This window comes from Zootoca vivipara, chromosome 16 (genome assembly GCF_965207765.1).
Source record: "Zootoca vivipara chromosome 16, rZooViv2.hap1.1, whole genome shotgun sequence".
NCBI classification, from domain to species: domain Eukaryota; kingdom Metazoa; phylum Chordata; class Lepidosauria; order Squamata; family Lacertidae; genus Zootoca; species Zootoca vivipara.
Window position 1 is genome coordinate 28,705,036 of NC_142599.1, and position 14,585 is coordinate 28,719,620.

A 14,585-nucleotide genomic window follows, 5' to 3' on the forward strand; every position below is an offset into this window, starting at 1 on the left:
CCGCCCCCTATCCCCGAAGAACAGTACTTCTGTCTTGTCAGGATTCAACCTCAGTCCATTAGCCGCCATCCATCCTCCAACTGCCTCCAGGCACTCACATAGACCACTGGTACCAAAAAGTATGGGAAAGTTACTAGAAAAGTTAACCAACAATCTCAAACTAGCACAAGGACAAGCTACGGGGATGCTTTCACCTCAGTGTGATTCCCCTTTATTACATACCCAACACAACAGGGCAATGACTTATTCCAGGGGTCAGCAACCTTTTTCAGCTGTGGGCCTTCACTGGTTCCGATTTAAAAGAGAGGTAGAGCTGGGTATCATCCACATATTGATGGACACCCAGCCCAAACCCCTTGGTGATCTCTCCCAGCGGCTTCATGTAGATGTTAAAAAGCATGGGGGAGAGGACAGAACCTTGAAGCACCCCACAAGTGAGGGCCCAGGGGTCTGTCATGTATGACAGCTGGACATCCAACCTCTGCTTAAAAACCTCCATATGTTGGAAGCCACCCAGAATGGCTGGGGCAGCTCAGATGGGTGGGAAATAATAATAATAATAATAATAATAATAATAATACAGTCATACCTCAGTTTAAGTACGCTTCAGTTTGAGTACTTTCAGTTTAAGTACTCCGCGGACCCATCTGGAACAGATTAATCCACTTTCCATTACTTTCAATGGGAAAGTACGCTTCAGGTTAAGTACGGACTTCCAGAACCAATTACACTCATACTTCGGGTTAAGTACGCTTCAGGTTGAGTACTCCGCAGACGTGTCTGGAACGGATTAATCCACTTTCAATTACTTTCAATGGGAAAGTTCACTTCAGGTTAAGTACAGACTTCCAGAACCAATTGTGTACTTAAACCGACGTACCACTGTAATAATTCTATTATTATTTCATTAGGGAAATGTTGGAGGTTATGCTAACCAGTATGAGCCAGATTGGAGAGGCATGATTTTTGCACACACACACCCGGCCTGCACCCTTGGTGGAGGGCAACTTAGACAGCCCCTAGGTATCCGCTGGGTGCCAGAGAATTAGAGACATTTGTAGAGGATAAGGCTATCTTACTGAGCTATCTTACGGAGCATGATGGCCATGTTCTCCTTCCACTGTCGGAGGCGGTGATGTGCCTCTGAATCCAGTTGCAGGGAATCGAAGCATAGCTGCCAAGTTATCCCTTTTTAAAAGGGATTTTCCATTATGCTGAATAGGCTTCCTCGCGAGAAAAGGGAAAACTTGGCAGCTATGAATCGAAGTAGGGAACGTTAATGTAGCCCTCAGTTCCCGCTTGTGGGCATCCTAAAAAGAGGCATCTGTTTGGCCTCTGTGAGAAAGGGATGCTGGACTAGAAGGGCCCCAGCAGCCAGGGTCTTAGAATCATAGAATTGTAGAGTTGGAAGGAAGGAACCCCAAGGGTCATCCAGTCTAACCCCCTGCGATGCTTGCGTTCTTCCCTCCGCGTTCGCAAATAAAACACGCAAATAAGACACAGTGCTGCGTGCTTGGGGGGGGGGATGTGTTACAAGCGAATAAATGATGATTCCAGCCCCGGAGAAGGTATAAAAGCAAAGCACCAATACAGGCGCAACAATGCTCCTGGTCCTCACCCCATCCCGGGATCCCAGCGCGCTTTAACGCTTCGAAGCCAGTTCCCAATACCGCGCCAGTCACAAAGATGGAGTGCCCGTCCCGTTTGGCAGCGAGGGCGCGTGCGCAAAGAGACTCCGGCATATACGTGACCCGGAAGAGGATCACTCCGGCGGGGTCATGTGCAAAGGCTCTATCCAACTCAGGGGCAGCTGAAAGCGGGCCGGTACCAGTTGCTGGAAGGGGGCGAATGGCCGGCGCGAGGAGAGGGGCTCGGCGCCCGGGTTTTCTTGGAGGGCGAGAGCCGGTCCAGGTATGCCGAGTGGCCGGAGGAGTCGAGGCTGCTGGGTTTACTGTGCAAAAGGGAGGAAAAGGGAAAAGGGGTGGGTGGGCGCGCTGTAGGGTTTGTGGGTTTGCTCCCTCACCAACCCCATAGAATTTAGTGCCGCAGGCTGGGTGACTCTGAGCACGTGCAGAGCATAGCTGCCAAGTTATCCCTTTTTTAAAGGGATTTTACATTATGCTGAATAGGCTTCCTCGTGAGAAAAGGGAAAACTTGGCAGCTATGGTGCAGAGTGCCAGGAGAAGCGGGGCATGTGAAGGTTCTTAGTGTTTTCTCGTTTTCCCCACATAAATTCTGGTGCTACAGGCTGGGTGCCTCTGAGCACAGGCAGAGTGCCAGTGGAAGGGGGGAATGCGAAGGTGCTGGACTTTGCCATTCCTCCCCCAAAATGTCTGGTGTTCCTGACTGGGTGCCTGTGAGAATGTACCTTCCTTGGGCAAAGCCTTTTGGATCTTTTCCCAAGGACAGTGTGCTTCTGAGGACGGGCAGGTTGTCTTTCTTTTCAGACAGGGTGGGCGGGCATGAAGGCTGAGTCCATGTTCCTCACTCTACCCCTGCTGCAAAGTGCTGTCCTTTCTTCCTTTTATATTATTTTAAAAAAATTATCCTGCAGAATATAAAGTGCAATAAACATTGAATACTCTTTCTCTCTCTCTGAGTGTATTTACATCTCTTCCTGTTGTGTGTTTTGTTACCACTTTTTCTGTACCACTCTTTGATTTAAAATGCAGGGCAAATGACAACTCATTAAATTGTCAGGGTGGGGGGGAAACAATAAACCAGCAGTAACCAAGGAACTGATGGCCATGACGGTAGGATTCTGGGTCTGGGAGGCACCCTTGGGTGAAGGTGGGGTGCTGTCAAATATGTTGGGTGTAAGCCATGACCCTTAGATGAGCATTACTCAAGAACTGGGAGCCCTGCTGCCAGAGGCAGTATGGTCGCGTCCACTCTTTTAACAGTCATGGCTTCCCCCAAAAGAATCCTGGGAACTGTAGTTTATTAGGGGTGCTGGGAACTGCAGCTCTCCGAGGGGGTCTCCTAACAACTCTCAGCACCCTAAACAAACCACAGTTCCCAGGATTCTTTGGGGGAAGCCATGACTCCTAAGATGTGGATGTGATCTATGCCCCTGAACATGAGCACCAGTTGTGGGGATTGTGGAAAAGGCTATTTATTGGTGTCCTAGTGTCCTTAGCTTCCCAGAGGCATCTGCTTGGCCACTGTGAGAACAGGGGGTTGGCACTATGTGGCCCTTTGGCCTGATCCAGTAGCCAAGCTTTCCTGGTGTTCATTATTGTCCCGACAGCTGCTTGCCTGATCTCCTGAGACCCGGTTTGGGAACTAGTGCCAGATCCTAAAGTTCTCCAAGAGGACTTGATTACCTGGGCCATGACGAGCAACCTGGACATCTTTGTGGGCAACACTACCCTGATCGATGAGGAAGTCTACCAACTCTGGCTGGATGGCTACACAGGTAAGGCTTCTCTCATTCATTTACAGCTAGGGTGTAATGGTTTAAGTCACAGAGGTGGATAACCTTTTCCAGCCTGAGGGCCACATTCCCTTCTATGCAGACTTCTGGGGGCCACATGCCAGTGATGGTCACAATACCTCTCTCCATATGAACTTACCTGGACCCTGAGATAATCCTCTGAGGCCTTTCTTCATGTGGAGGGTGGCAACACGAGAACGGGCCTTTTCTGTGATGGCTTCTTCCTTGTGGCATGCTCTCCCCAGGGTGGTTCTCTTGGCGCCTTCATTATACGCCTTTAGGCGCCAGGTTTTTGGTTGATTAACATCCAGTGCCTTTAAAAAATGTGTCGGGAGGGGGGTTATGGTGTTCAGCTGGCTGACATTTTTTACCTGGCGCCTAACGATGTATAATGAAGGCAGCAGCCGAACCTCTTTGGGGAGAGCATTCCACGAACGGGGAGCCACTGCAGAAAAGGCCCTTTCAACAGAACAAAAAAACCCCACAAACCCTGGAGAGCCGGGGCAGACAATATGGAGCTAGATAGACCATTGCTGTGCCCTGATGTAAGGCAGATTCCTCTTGTCCCCAAAACAGAGAGTCATGGATGGGGTTATAAGCTGTATTTCGGGAATGGTGGCTCTCCAAGTGATTTGGAGCTATAGCTCCCTGACCCCTGGTTCTGCTCGTGTCAGTTGCAACCCCACCGCACCCAGAGGGGCCTGACAGGCTTCCCCACCCCCTTCTGTGGATTTGACCCATCACATGTTTCCGGATACAGACACTTGCCTCCTGCCCCCGCAGTGAACGACGCGGTGACGCGTCGCATCCGCAGCGGGATCCTGGAGCAGACGGGGGCCACGGTTGACGTGCTCCAGAGCGACACCATGGACCACTACCGCACTTTCTACATGCTGGAGCGCCTCCTGCACTCGCCTCCCAAGCTGCTGAACCAGCTGCTCTTCCAGATCCCCCCTTGTCGCCAGACCATGCTGATCGAGAGGTGGGGCAGGGCAGCTGGCGAAGAAGCCAAGGGTGGCGTGGGCGAGGGTGCAGGGATGTTAAGGCAAAGCCAAAGGGGGCGGGGATTGGGGCAGGATTCTTGGTGGAGGATCCTTTGGGGGAAAGGCAAAGGTTGGAGGGTAAGGCAGGCGTATTAATACATCAGCAGGGGGTTGATTGATTGATTAAATTTCTATGCCACTTTTTTCTTTTTCTTTTCTAATTTTCAATAAAGAATACAGTCACACCTCGGTTGTTGAAGGTAATCCGTTCTGGAAGCCTACCCGGCTTCTGAAATGTTCGACAACCGAGGTGCAGCAGAAGCTGTGTCGGATGTTCGGCTTTTGAAAAAACGTTCGAAAACCAGAACACTTACTTCCGGGAACCGAAACGTTCTAAAACGGAGGCGTTTGGGAGCCGAGGTTTGACTGTTTTTGTGTGTGTGTGTGTGTGTGTGTGTGTGTGTGTACACACACACACACACACACACACACACACACACACACATATATATATATATATATATATATATATATATATATATATGCATACATACATACTGTATATTCCTGCATATAAGACTACTTTTTAACCCAGGAAAATCTTCTCAAAAGTCAGGGGTCGTCTTATACGCTGGGTCGTATTTCTTATACAGTGAGTATATCCCAAACTCTATATTTTTTAACTGGAAAAGTTGGGGGTCGTCTTATACGCCCAGTTGTCTTATACGCTGGAATATACGGGTATACACACACACACACACACACACACATTTGTATGCTACTTCAAATGAATCCTGCAGCGGCTTACAAACAATAAATAACAATAACATGATACAACATCACCTGTGCAGCACAAACCATATAAAATCATTAACAAACCACCAATAAAACAATTACGATCTATGAAACACTAATGACACAGCAGTTACTAATAATAAGCTGAGTCACAACTACAGCAAAAGTCATAGGATTAACAGATCAATACGGCATTTACCGTATAATCTATAAAGCAATATCAACGCTTTTGACAAAACAGTACTGTAACTAAAAATGAGCTAAGCATCTCAATGATAGCAGAAGGCGTATTAATAGATCCATACGGCATCTATAAAACAATATAGGGCAGCAGGGAATGCTGGGAGTTGTAGTCTGGCTGTATCGGGAGGGCCGCAGGTACTAAGCTTACCTTCTCTTGTCTCGTTCTGTTCCTTGCCTTCCCCTTCTGGCGGCAGGTATTACGCCTTCGACGAGGCCTTTGTACGGGAGGTGCTGGGCAAAAAGCTCTCAAAAGGCACCAAGAAAGACCTGGACGACATCAGCGTCAAAACCGGGGTGACCCTCAAGAGCTGTCGGCGGCAGGTAATCTCTTGTCCCTTTGTGGGTGGTGAGTGAACCCCCTGGGGTCAGCTCTGGCTCTTTTCTCAGGGTGCCTGGGTAGGGTGGAAATGAAAGGGCACCTGCCTGGGTGTCAGAAGTGAAGGAATGTCGCACAGGGCACCTTTTCCCCAACCTGGCACCCTCCAGTTGTTCTGGACTACAACTCCAACCAGCTGCTTTCTCAAAAGATTTATCAGAGGTTGCTAGTCCTGCGTTTCCCTTGCTGAGACTGTTGAACCCATTTAAGCCTGTGGCGCTGATGAGGCCTGTCTGTTTCTGCTCTTTTTCAGTTTGACAATTTCAAGCGGGTCTTTAAGGCCGTGGAAGAGCTCCGTGGGTCTCTGGTGGAAAACATTCAGCAGCATTTCCTGCTCTCGGACCGGTTAGCTGGGTAAGGGGCAGCGGGAGGGCGCTGTGCCTTGGTATTTTTGTTTGTTTGTTTCAGTATATTTTAATATATTATCTTACGATCTCGGGGCACGTAGCAAATCAGTTTCTATTCAGGCAACCAAAGAAATGTATCTAATATCAACTGTACAGAACATCAGACATAACAACCTTCTATGGGGCCAGCCCAGCTCCTTACAGCAGCAGAGGCTAATGCTAGCCACTCAAAGGAGCCCCACAACCAGGTTGTGTGAGGCCCTTGACTTGTCTAGGATGTTCCACAAAAAAGGTTTATGGGGTAACAGGGAGGCAATGACTGAGATTTAGTGGAGCAGCTTTCTTAGTAGCATTAAACCTCCCCTCCATCTGTCTCCCCTCCCCCCACAGGGACTACGCAGCCATCGTTTTCTTCGCCAACAGCCGATTTGAGACAGGCAAAAAGAAGCTACAGTACCTGACGTTTGAAGATTTTGCGTACTGCGCTGAGCAGATGATTCAGAACTGGACTTTGGGGGCGGTGGGTGAGTTTTGGGCCCACGCGGCAAGATTTTAGTCCTCGTGTTTGTGAAGCGGAAGCTGGGAAGTTACACTACCTTTCCTTATATCCGTCTTGGAAAATATTTGTGGTTTGTCTGGAGGGAGCTAAATTGTGGGTCCAGGCATGCCAAGTAGGATGGGGAACCCTGTTTTATCTCCATCTCCCTGCACTGGCGGAGGAAGAGGAGTGCGGGGGGAGTGTACTGCCCCTGGCAGCGTGATCCCAGTGGGGTGCCATTGTGGCTGTCCCCCCCCCCCGTCCGCTCTGGGCGTCACGCCCCCACAGGACGCGTGTCACGCTCCCGGGATGCGCACCAGCCCCGCCCCCACCTGCTCTGCCCCCGGTGCCGGAGCATGAAGCTCTGCCACTGTCTCCCTGCTCCCAGCCCCACCACACCCACACACTCGGCGGGTCTACTTGGCAGGTCAAAGTTGACTCGCGGGGGGTCAGGAGGGAGATAGTGCCCAACTCCTCCTTCATCATCTGACATGCAGACAGCTCAATCCTGCTTCCTCCAGCTGCACCGCTGTCTGGGGTTGTGGATCCAAGTCCCCCATTGGGCAAATAGATTCCAGCATTTTAGGGGATTCTATGAGATGATCGTCGGGGTCCCTTCCAACACTACGATTCTGTGATGTTGCCTGTGACATCAGGTTTGGGTCTGCTGGGCATGGCTTGAGGGAAATAGTCTCATGGTCCGGCTGGAGAGGCCCGGAGGACTAAGTTCGGCCTTTGGGTCAGTGATTCTCCACCGCTGTGCTAAGCCAAACTGGGACTTAGCTCACCAGCAGAAGAGCTGGAGGAAGAGCAAAATGGCTCCTCTCTGGGAGACCTGGGCATTTGTCCATTCGTGTCCAGCCTCTCTCTCCAAATGCCCTCTGTCTTGCCTTGGCAGATACGAACGTGGATGATATGGATGTCGACCTGGACAAGGAATTCTTGCAGGGCCTGAAGGAGCTAAAGATTCTGATTGCTGACAAAGACTTGTTAGATCTGCACAAGAGGTACCTTGGATGCAGCCTTAGCCGAGTGGGCTGGGGGCTGTTTGCAAAACAACCAGGACATGGTTGAAGCAAAGGGGAATTTGGCACTTTGCCATTTGCCCTTTGAGGCTTCAGGGCCAGAGCCTGGGTTGTGGGGAGCCTACGCCTCCCCCTGGATGTTAGACTACAACTCCCATCAGCCACAACCAGCATGGCCAATGGCCAGGGACAATGGGAGTGCAGTAGCTTCTGGAGGGCCCCAGGAACCCCCACCCTGCTTCTAGAGCCCTAGTCATAAGCTACCGTAAAATAAGACTTTTAAGGCCTTTTCTCACCTCTCCTCCTTATTCCCTCCCCATCCAGTTTGGTATGCACAGCCTTGCGGGGAAAGATTTCTGTGTACAACGAGATAGAAGCTAATTTCAAGGTATGGCATGGAGGGACCCTCACTGGGATTCATTCCTTAGTTTCGGGACCCTCTTTCCAGCAGCTCCTCCCTCCCTCCAAGTGGCTGATATGAACTTTGCGCCTGATATTCGTTGGTGCACTTGGCCTGCTACTTCACTCCTGGCCATCAGAGGGGGCTGTTGTCCTTTGGAAAATCTCAATCCTGCAGACACAAACTGGGTTGGGTTGGGCTGGGTTGACAGCAGCCTAAGAGGGCTCTCTTGTGACCCTTCCATTAACCCTTGCAGAACCTCTCCCGAGCCCTGATCAACATTGCCTCAAAGCTCACCCACAGCAAAGATGTCCGTGACTTTTTTGTGGATCTGGTGGAGAAGGTAAGCAAACACCCCTCCCCTCCTCATCTGAGCACCCCCTCCCGTCGGTGGATCGTGCCTGAATCACTGGGGATGGAGGCTGGGGTGCAAACAAACAAACAAACAAACAAACAATGAATTTAATGATGATTAAATTTGTTTAGAGCCTAAGCATGCCTGCCACTTTTCAGAGTATAAGAAGGCAGGTCCCTGTCCCAAGGAGCTTACAATTAGAAAAAAATACACAGGAGTAAAAAAACAGGTGTGTGGCCCAGGGACAGGGGGCATGGCTGGGGAGGGGGTGTGGGGAGGTTCCTGGAGGTCATGCAGAGAGACTTGGAGGGCCTCATTTGTTCCTCAGGCCTGAGGTCCTGTGAGATGTGCTGCCGCTTGGACTACTGCAATGCGCTCTATGCGCTCTACCTTTGAAGGTGACTCAGAAACTACAACTATTCCAGAATGCGGCAGCTAGACAGGTGACTGGGAGTGGCCGCCGACACCACATAACACCGGTCTTGAAAAACCTACATTGGCTCCCAGTACGTTTCCCAGCACAATTCAAAGTGTTGGTGCTGACCTTTAAAGCCCTAAACGGCCTCGGTCCAGTATATCTTAAGGAGCATCTCCACCCCCATTGTTCTGCCCGGACACTGAGGTCCAGCACCGAGGGCCTTCTGGCGGTTCCCTCGCTGCGAAAAGCCAAGTTACAGGGAACCAGGCAGAAGGCCTTCTCGGTAGTGGCACCTGCCCTGTGGAACTCCCTCCCACCAGATGTCAAAGAGAACAACAACTACCAGACTTTTAGTAGACATCTGAAGGCAGCCCTGTTTAGGGAAGCTTTTAATGTTTGATGGATTACTGTATTTTAGTATTTTGTTGGAAACCGCCCAGAGTGGCTGGGGAAGCCCATCCAGATGGGCGGGGAATGAATGAATGAATGAATAAATATTTATTATTTATTATTATTATTGCTCTGACGCTTGTCATCTCCCATTGCAGTTTGTTGAGCCTTTTCGGTCGGACAAATGGAGCCCAAACGACGTGCGTCTCTTTCTGACACAGTACACGGCTTGTGCTCACACGCTGGATGCCTTCAGGTTTGTGGGAACACCAGTGCCCAATCCGCTCCCAACACCTGGATCCGCCTTTGCCAATGAATCATTTACTTGTGCTAATAAAGCCTTATATACCCCCCTTTCTAATTGACTTTTTTTGCCTTTATACTTGCCCTTCTTCCTGCAAAACACTCCCCCCTCCCCCATATTATTATTTTTAAGGGGGAAAGATCCCACTCTCAGTCTTCCAGCAAAAACATTTTCTCCCTTTCTCACACAGGATCGCTTCCAAGTAAATTGTATTTAAAGCAGGTCCACTGACACGAATTAAGTTAGCAATGTCCATTAATTCCAACTGGCCTACTCTATAAGTAGGGCTAACGTTTGCAAAAGACCCACACCTTCACAGGAAAACTGTGGGATCTGCTAACACAAGACAACCACCAGCTTGGATGGCTTTAAAAAGCTGCTCAGAAAGAGGCTTAGGAGGTTGAGGTAATTTTAATCCATATTAGTATTTTAACTCTTGTATCTTTTAAAAGTAGTGTTGTGATTTCCCCCCCCCCTTGCATTTTACTGCTTCAAATTTGTAAACCGCTTTGAGGGTGTTTACTTTTTTTTTTTTTACAACCAAACAGTGTATAAATTTTGTGACATAAATAAACAATAAAAGCTCAGACAAATTGCTGGAGGGCAAGGTGGTGTGCTGCCTCCAGTATCACTGTGCCAGGATCCCTGAATACCAGTTACTGGGAGGCAAGAGTGGGAAAGGGCTGTTGTCCTCCTCTCATGAGACAAGCCCTGGTGGATCAGGCCCATTGCCTGTCTAATCCAGCATCCTTGTTCTCATACTGGACATTAGATGCCAATGGGATGCTTGAAAGCAGGACCTGTGTGCCACAGCGACTCTCCCCATCTGGTCATCCCCAGCAACCGGTAGAAACTTAACAGCCTCCAACAGTGGAGGGGAGAACATAGCCATTTTGGCTAGTAGCCGCAGATTAGCAGCCTTCCGTTCCATGAATTTGCCAAATCCCCTCTTACAGCCATCCAAGATGGCGGCCATCACGTCATGTTGTCCTGCCATCTGGTTAACCTCTTTCCCCCTCCCCTTCCCCTGCAGGCATCAAGCTCTCTGGGAAAGATACATGGGGACGCTGAAAGCTTGCCTTCTGAAGATGTACCACGACTGAGCTCTGCGCTTAGCTCTTTATTTATTTTTTTGGACGGGGGGAGGAAATCACCTTTAGGTGCAACAAGTTCCAGGCAAAAGAGAACCCAGAGCCCTTCGGCAGGGGAGACGTTTGCTGTTCGCTTGCTGGCTGCGGCTGTTCTGCACAGACACACACAGTTGTGTGTCCACACACGCTGCCACCACCGAGCGTCACTCTTTTCTCTCTACATCTTCAGCAATTAAGGGTTAAAACTGTTGTTGGCGTTAAGAAATAAAAAAGGAGTCCTCACAGATGTTGCTTGATTTGTCTGATTCTGGATGGTGTGACTGTGAAGAGGCTCCATGGCAAATCTATCCATTTTTCCTTCTCTTGTTTTCTCCCCCCACGTTGTTCTCCATGTTTCCACAACCGTTTGCAATATTTTGTTGCAAACTGTTCGCTAGCATTTTTATGTAACTTTCTCCTCATTTCCAATGTTTGTATGCAATTCTGCCAAATGCCCACATTTTTGCAAAGCGCTTTTTTTGCTAATATAATACAGTTGTGGGGGTTTGTTTTTTGCTTTTTATTTTCATGAACCCATGCCTGCTTTCCTTCAGTCTGTGCATTTTTTGTACGCATAACTTGCCTGGACAACTGCATTGCAATATTTGGAGAGGTGCAGATTTCAAAGGCTGTCTGTGTTTCGCTTCTCATATAGTTTTGGAAAGTGGAGGATTGGATAGGTTCACCTTTTAAATGTAAACGGAATCATATTCCCTCTCTCAGACCCCCACATTCCCTACTTAAGAGCATTTGATCTGAGGTAGCTTGAATTTTCTCTGCAGCACATCAAACCGGTGTGCATCTGTAGTACATAGGAAGCTGCCCAGAACCAGACGCTTGGTGCATGTAGCTCAATGCTGTGAACCCATGGGGTAGGGGGCAAATGCATCCTTCTAGACCAGGGGTAGGCAACCTAAGGCCTGTGGGCCAGATGCGGCCCAATCGCCTTTTCAATCCGACCTGCGGACAGTCTGGGAATCAGCGTGTTTTTACATGAGTAGAATGTGCCCTTTTATTTAAAATGCATCTCTGGGTTATTTGTGGGGCATAGGAATTCATTCCCCCCCCCATGTAGTCCAGCCCACCACATGGTCTGAGGGACGGTAGACCGGTCCACGGCTGAAAAAGGTTCTAGACCTTTCCTCCTGGCCTTTGGGACTCTCCCCAAGTCATCTTGTGTCCAGTGTGGCATAATGGTTATAGAGTGCTGAGCTAGGACATGGGAGAGCCGGGTTCAAATCCTTAGCCATGAAGCTTGCTGGGTGACCTTGGGCCAGTCACTGCCTCTCAGGCTAATCTACCTCTCAAGGTTGTTGTGAAGATGAAATGGAGAGGAAGAGAACCATACGCACCACCTTGAGGTCCTTGGAAGATAAAGGTGGTATATAAATGCAGGAAATAAAATAATAATGACTCTTGCATGCCTGCGTCGGGGAATAGAGAGCTTTGTGTGAATCTGACCTACTGTACATAGGTAAATTTGCCTGTTCCCCCCCATTTGTTCTTGGTGGGTTCTGACTACTCTTCCTGTCGAACACTGCACATCTCGCCCCTTGCTGTGCACCTGCCCTGCTGGAGGAGACAGAAATCGTGATGTTAAAGGCAGGTTAATCGTGCCCCCCAGCCAGCTGCCTCCCCTTCCTCATTCCTTTCTAGCAACCCTGCGGGCGAGAACAGTTTTCTCTCCATCTCCACCATTGCACCTGGCATGGGCCTGCAAGGAGCTCTCTGTTGCAGAGGAGAAGCGGGAAGCCCAGATTCTAGGCCTAGTGATCAGATGGGAGCAGGGCCTAGCAGCAAGGCAGAGCTGGTGGTGCAGAGTGGAGGGGGGTGGGATGCCCTGCCTTTTACCCACCAACCCCAATTCCACTTTGTGGGTATGGAGAACTGCAGTTACTCGGGAGTAAAAGGGATTATAGTTTCACAAGTTTCACAGGCCCAGAAGGGACAAACTAATGGCCGTGGCTCAGTGCTAGAGCATCTGCTTTTCGGCGATAAGGCCTCGGGTTCAATCCTCTGTCTCCAGGTGAGGCTTGGAGAGATTCCCGGCCTGAAACCCTGGAGAGCTGCTGACAGTCGATGTTGACATTCACTGAGCTAGATGAACCAATGGTCTGAACTGCTATGAGGCCGGTTCCCATATTCCTATTTAAGTCAGCATTGCCACCCATGAAGAAATGGGTTTGTTTCATGTGTAGGTCATTATATTCTACTCAGTATTGATCCAGAGCAGAACTCCAACGTATAGTTAGCAGGGTAAAACTTAAACACGTTGCAGGATTCCCCAAAAATAGACCAGCGGCAATTATACTGTATTTCATCCGGCAGAGCTTTACTGCTACTGAAGGCAAGTGAGCATAATGGTCACAAATCCAATACGTTCAGGATTGGCACTGTTCATAAGAAATCCAGTTGCAGCAGACTTAACTTAAACTTATAATAACTTAGAAGACTAAACCTTAACCCTATTTGTCAGCATGACCTTGACAGAAAGAGATAAGAGAACCAGTCTAAGTCGGCTGTACTCAGCTTCTCTGAAGGAATAACCCAAACATCATGAACCTTCTGCTTGTTTCTTTCACACGGAGAACCTTCCAGAACCCCCTCAAATTAATTAGAATAGGAAAGATCTCTACACCTTCTGCACTCAGAAATGCAAACTGACAAGTGTATATCTTTGAGCCTGTGCAGGGCCGGTGCTAGTGCTTTTTGCGCCCTAGGCAAAACACCTTTTGGCGCACCCGGCACATGCGTCATGATGCTTTGCTGACACCCCTGCGTCCCCTCCATAGGCGGGAGGAGCGCGAGCCAAAATAAGAGCTCTCTGTACCCTTTTGGGTGCCTGCGGAAAACTTTTTCTATTTGGAGGTCCTTTTCAGACACATACAGTATTATATCTGTTCTTAAGTTTGTTTTAGAGGTTTTGTTTTGTTTTGTTTTGTGTTTTGTTTGTTGTGTTTTGTTTTTAACAGTTTTTAACTTTATATATATGAGGGGAAATTACAGATGGGTTTCCCACCCTGTGCTCCTTTGGGAAGAAGGGTGGGATATAGATTTTATTATTATTATTATTATTTTTTATTTTTTTTATTAAAATAAACTTTATTACATAACAAAACATTCAGCACAGTTAAAATAAATCATCACCATAAAAAAAAGACATTACAATTATCTTGATTCATTGCACGAAGTATTACTTCCCTCCCCCCTCCCTCTTTGCTTCCCATTCCCCTTGACTTCACAACCTAATCTGAACTTTTCCTTTTATTATTCTATGATAATAATAATACTCTGCATATCTTACTTTAACTTGTGTTAAATCCATGTAATCATAACATACTTCCAATTATTAACTATCATTTATTCCATCCTCTCTTTCCATACAGGATCTAATATATAGTTGTATATATGACTGAACCTTATTTGGCGGAGATAAGGCTAGTATTCGCTACTTTAGTTCTTATGTAATCTATAAACACTCTCCAATTATTTTCACTTTCTTCCTTCTTGGTACCTTTAATTTCCTCATACTTTTTAGCCAGATTGTAATAATTGAATAATTTCTCTTGCCATTCCTCTTTTGTTGGGACGTGAGCAGCCTTCCAATTTTTTGCTATTAGTGTCCTTGCGGCAGCTACCGCATAACTTAGACAGCATCTGTCTCTAGGTTTAACTTCTTCCGGCATCATTCCTAAAAGAAATAATTTGGGACATTTCTTAATTGGGTGGGATATAGATTTAACTAACAAATAAGCCCCCATGCTGGAATGTGGAGATAAGAACATAACTTAAAAAACAACAACAACAACCAATTACTTACATGCTGCCATACAACAAAAATCACC

General features: G+C 48.2%; 1 protein-coding gene across 2 annotated transcripts; it reads left to right on the forward strand.

Annotated features, from left to right (window-relative positions):
• Positions 1–1,764: 1,764 nt before the first annotated feature.
• FIBP (FGF1 intracellular binding protein) lies at positions 1,765–10,985 on the forward strand. Of its 2 annotated transcripts, none has more exons than XM_060269498.2 (11): positions 1,765–1,911; positions 3,251–3,418; positions 4,197–4,418; positions 5,652–5,778; positions 6,087–6,187; positions 6,571–6,704; positions 7,617–7,725; positions 8,068–8,131; positions 8,400–8,486; positions 9,465–9,562; positions 10,644–10,985. In XM_060269498.2, exons 3-11 carry the CDS (start codon positions 4,303–4,305, stop codon positions 10,711–10,713), a joined length of 906 nt encoding a protein of 301 aa, XP_060125481.1. In that variant the 5' UTR covers positions 1,765–1,911; positions 3,251–3,418; positions 4,197–4,302; the 3' UTR covers positions 10,714–10,985. The 2 variants fall into 2 exon arrangements, with proteins under 2 accessions (XP_060125481.1, XP_034955262.1); XM_035099371.3 differs by having other exon boundaries at positions 4,220–4,418.
• The last annotated feature ends 3,600 nt before the right edge of the window (positions 10,986–14,585 follow it).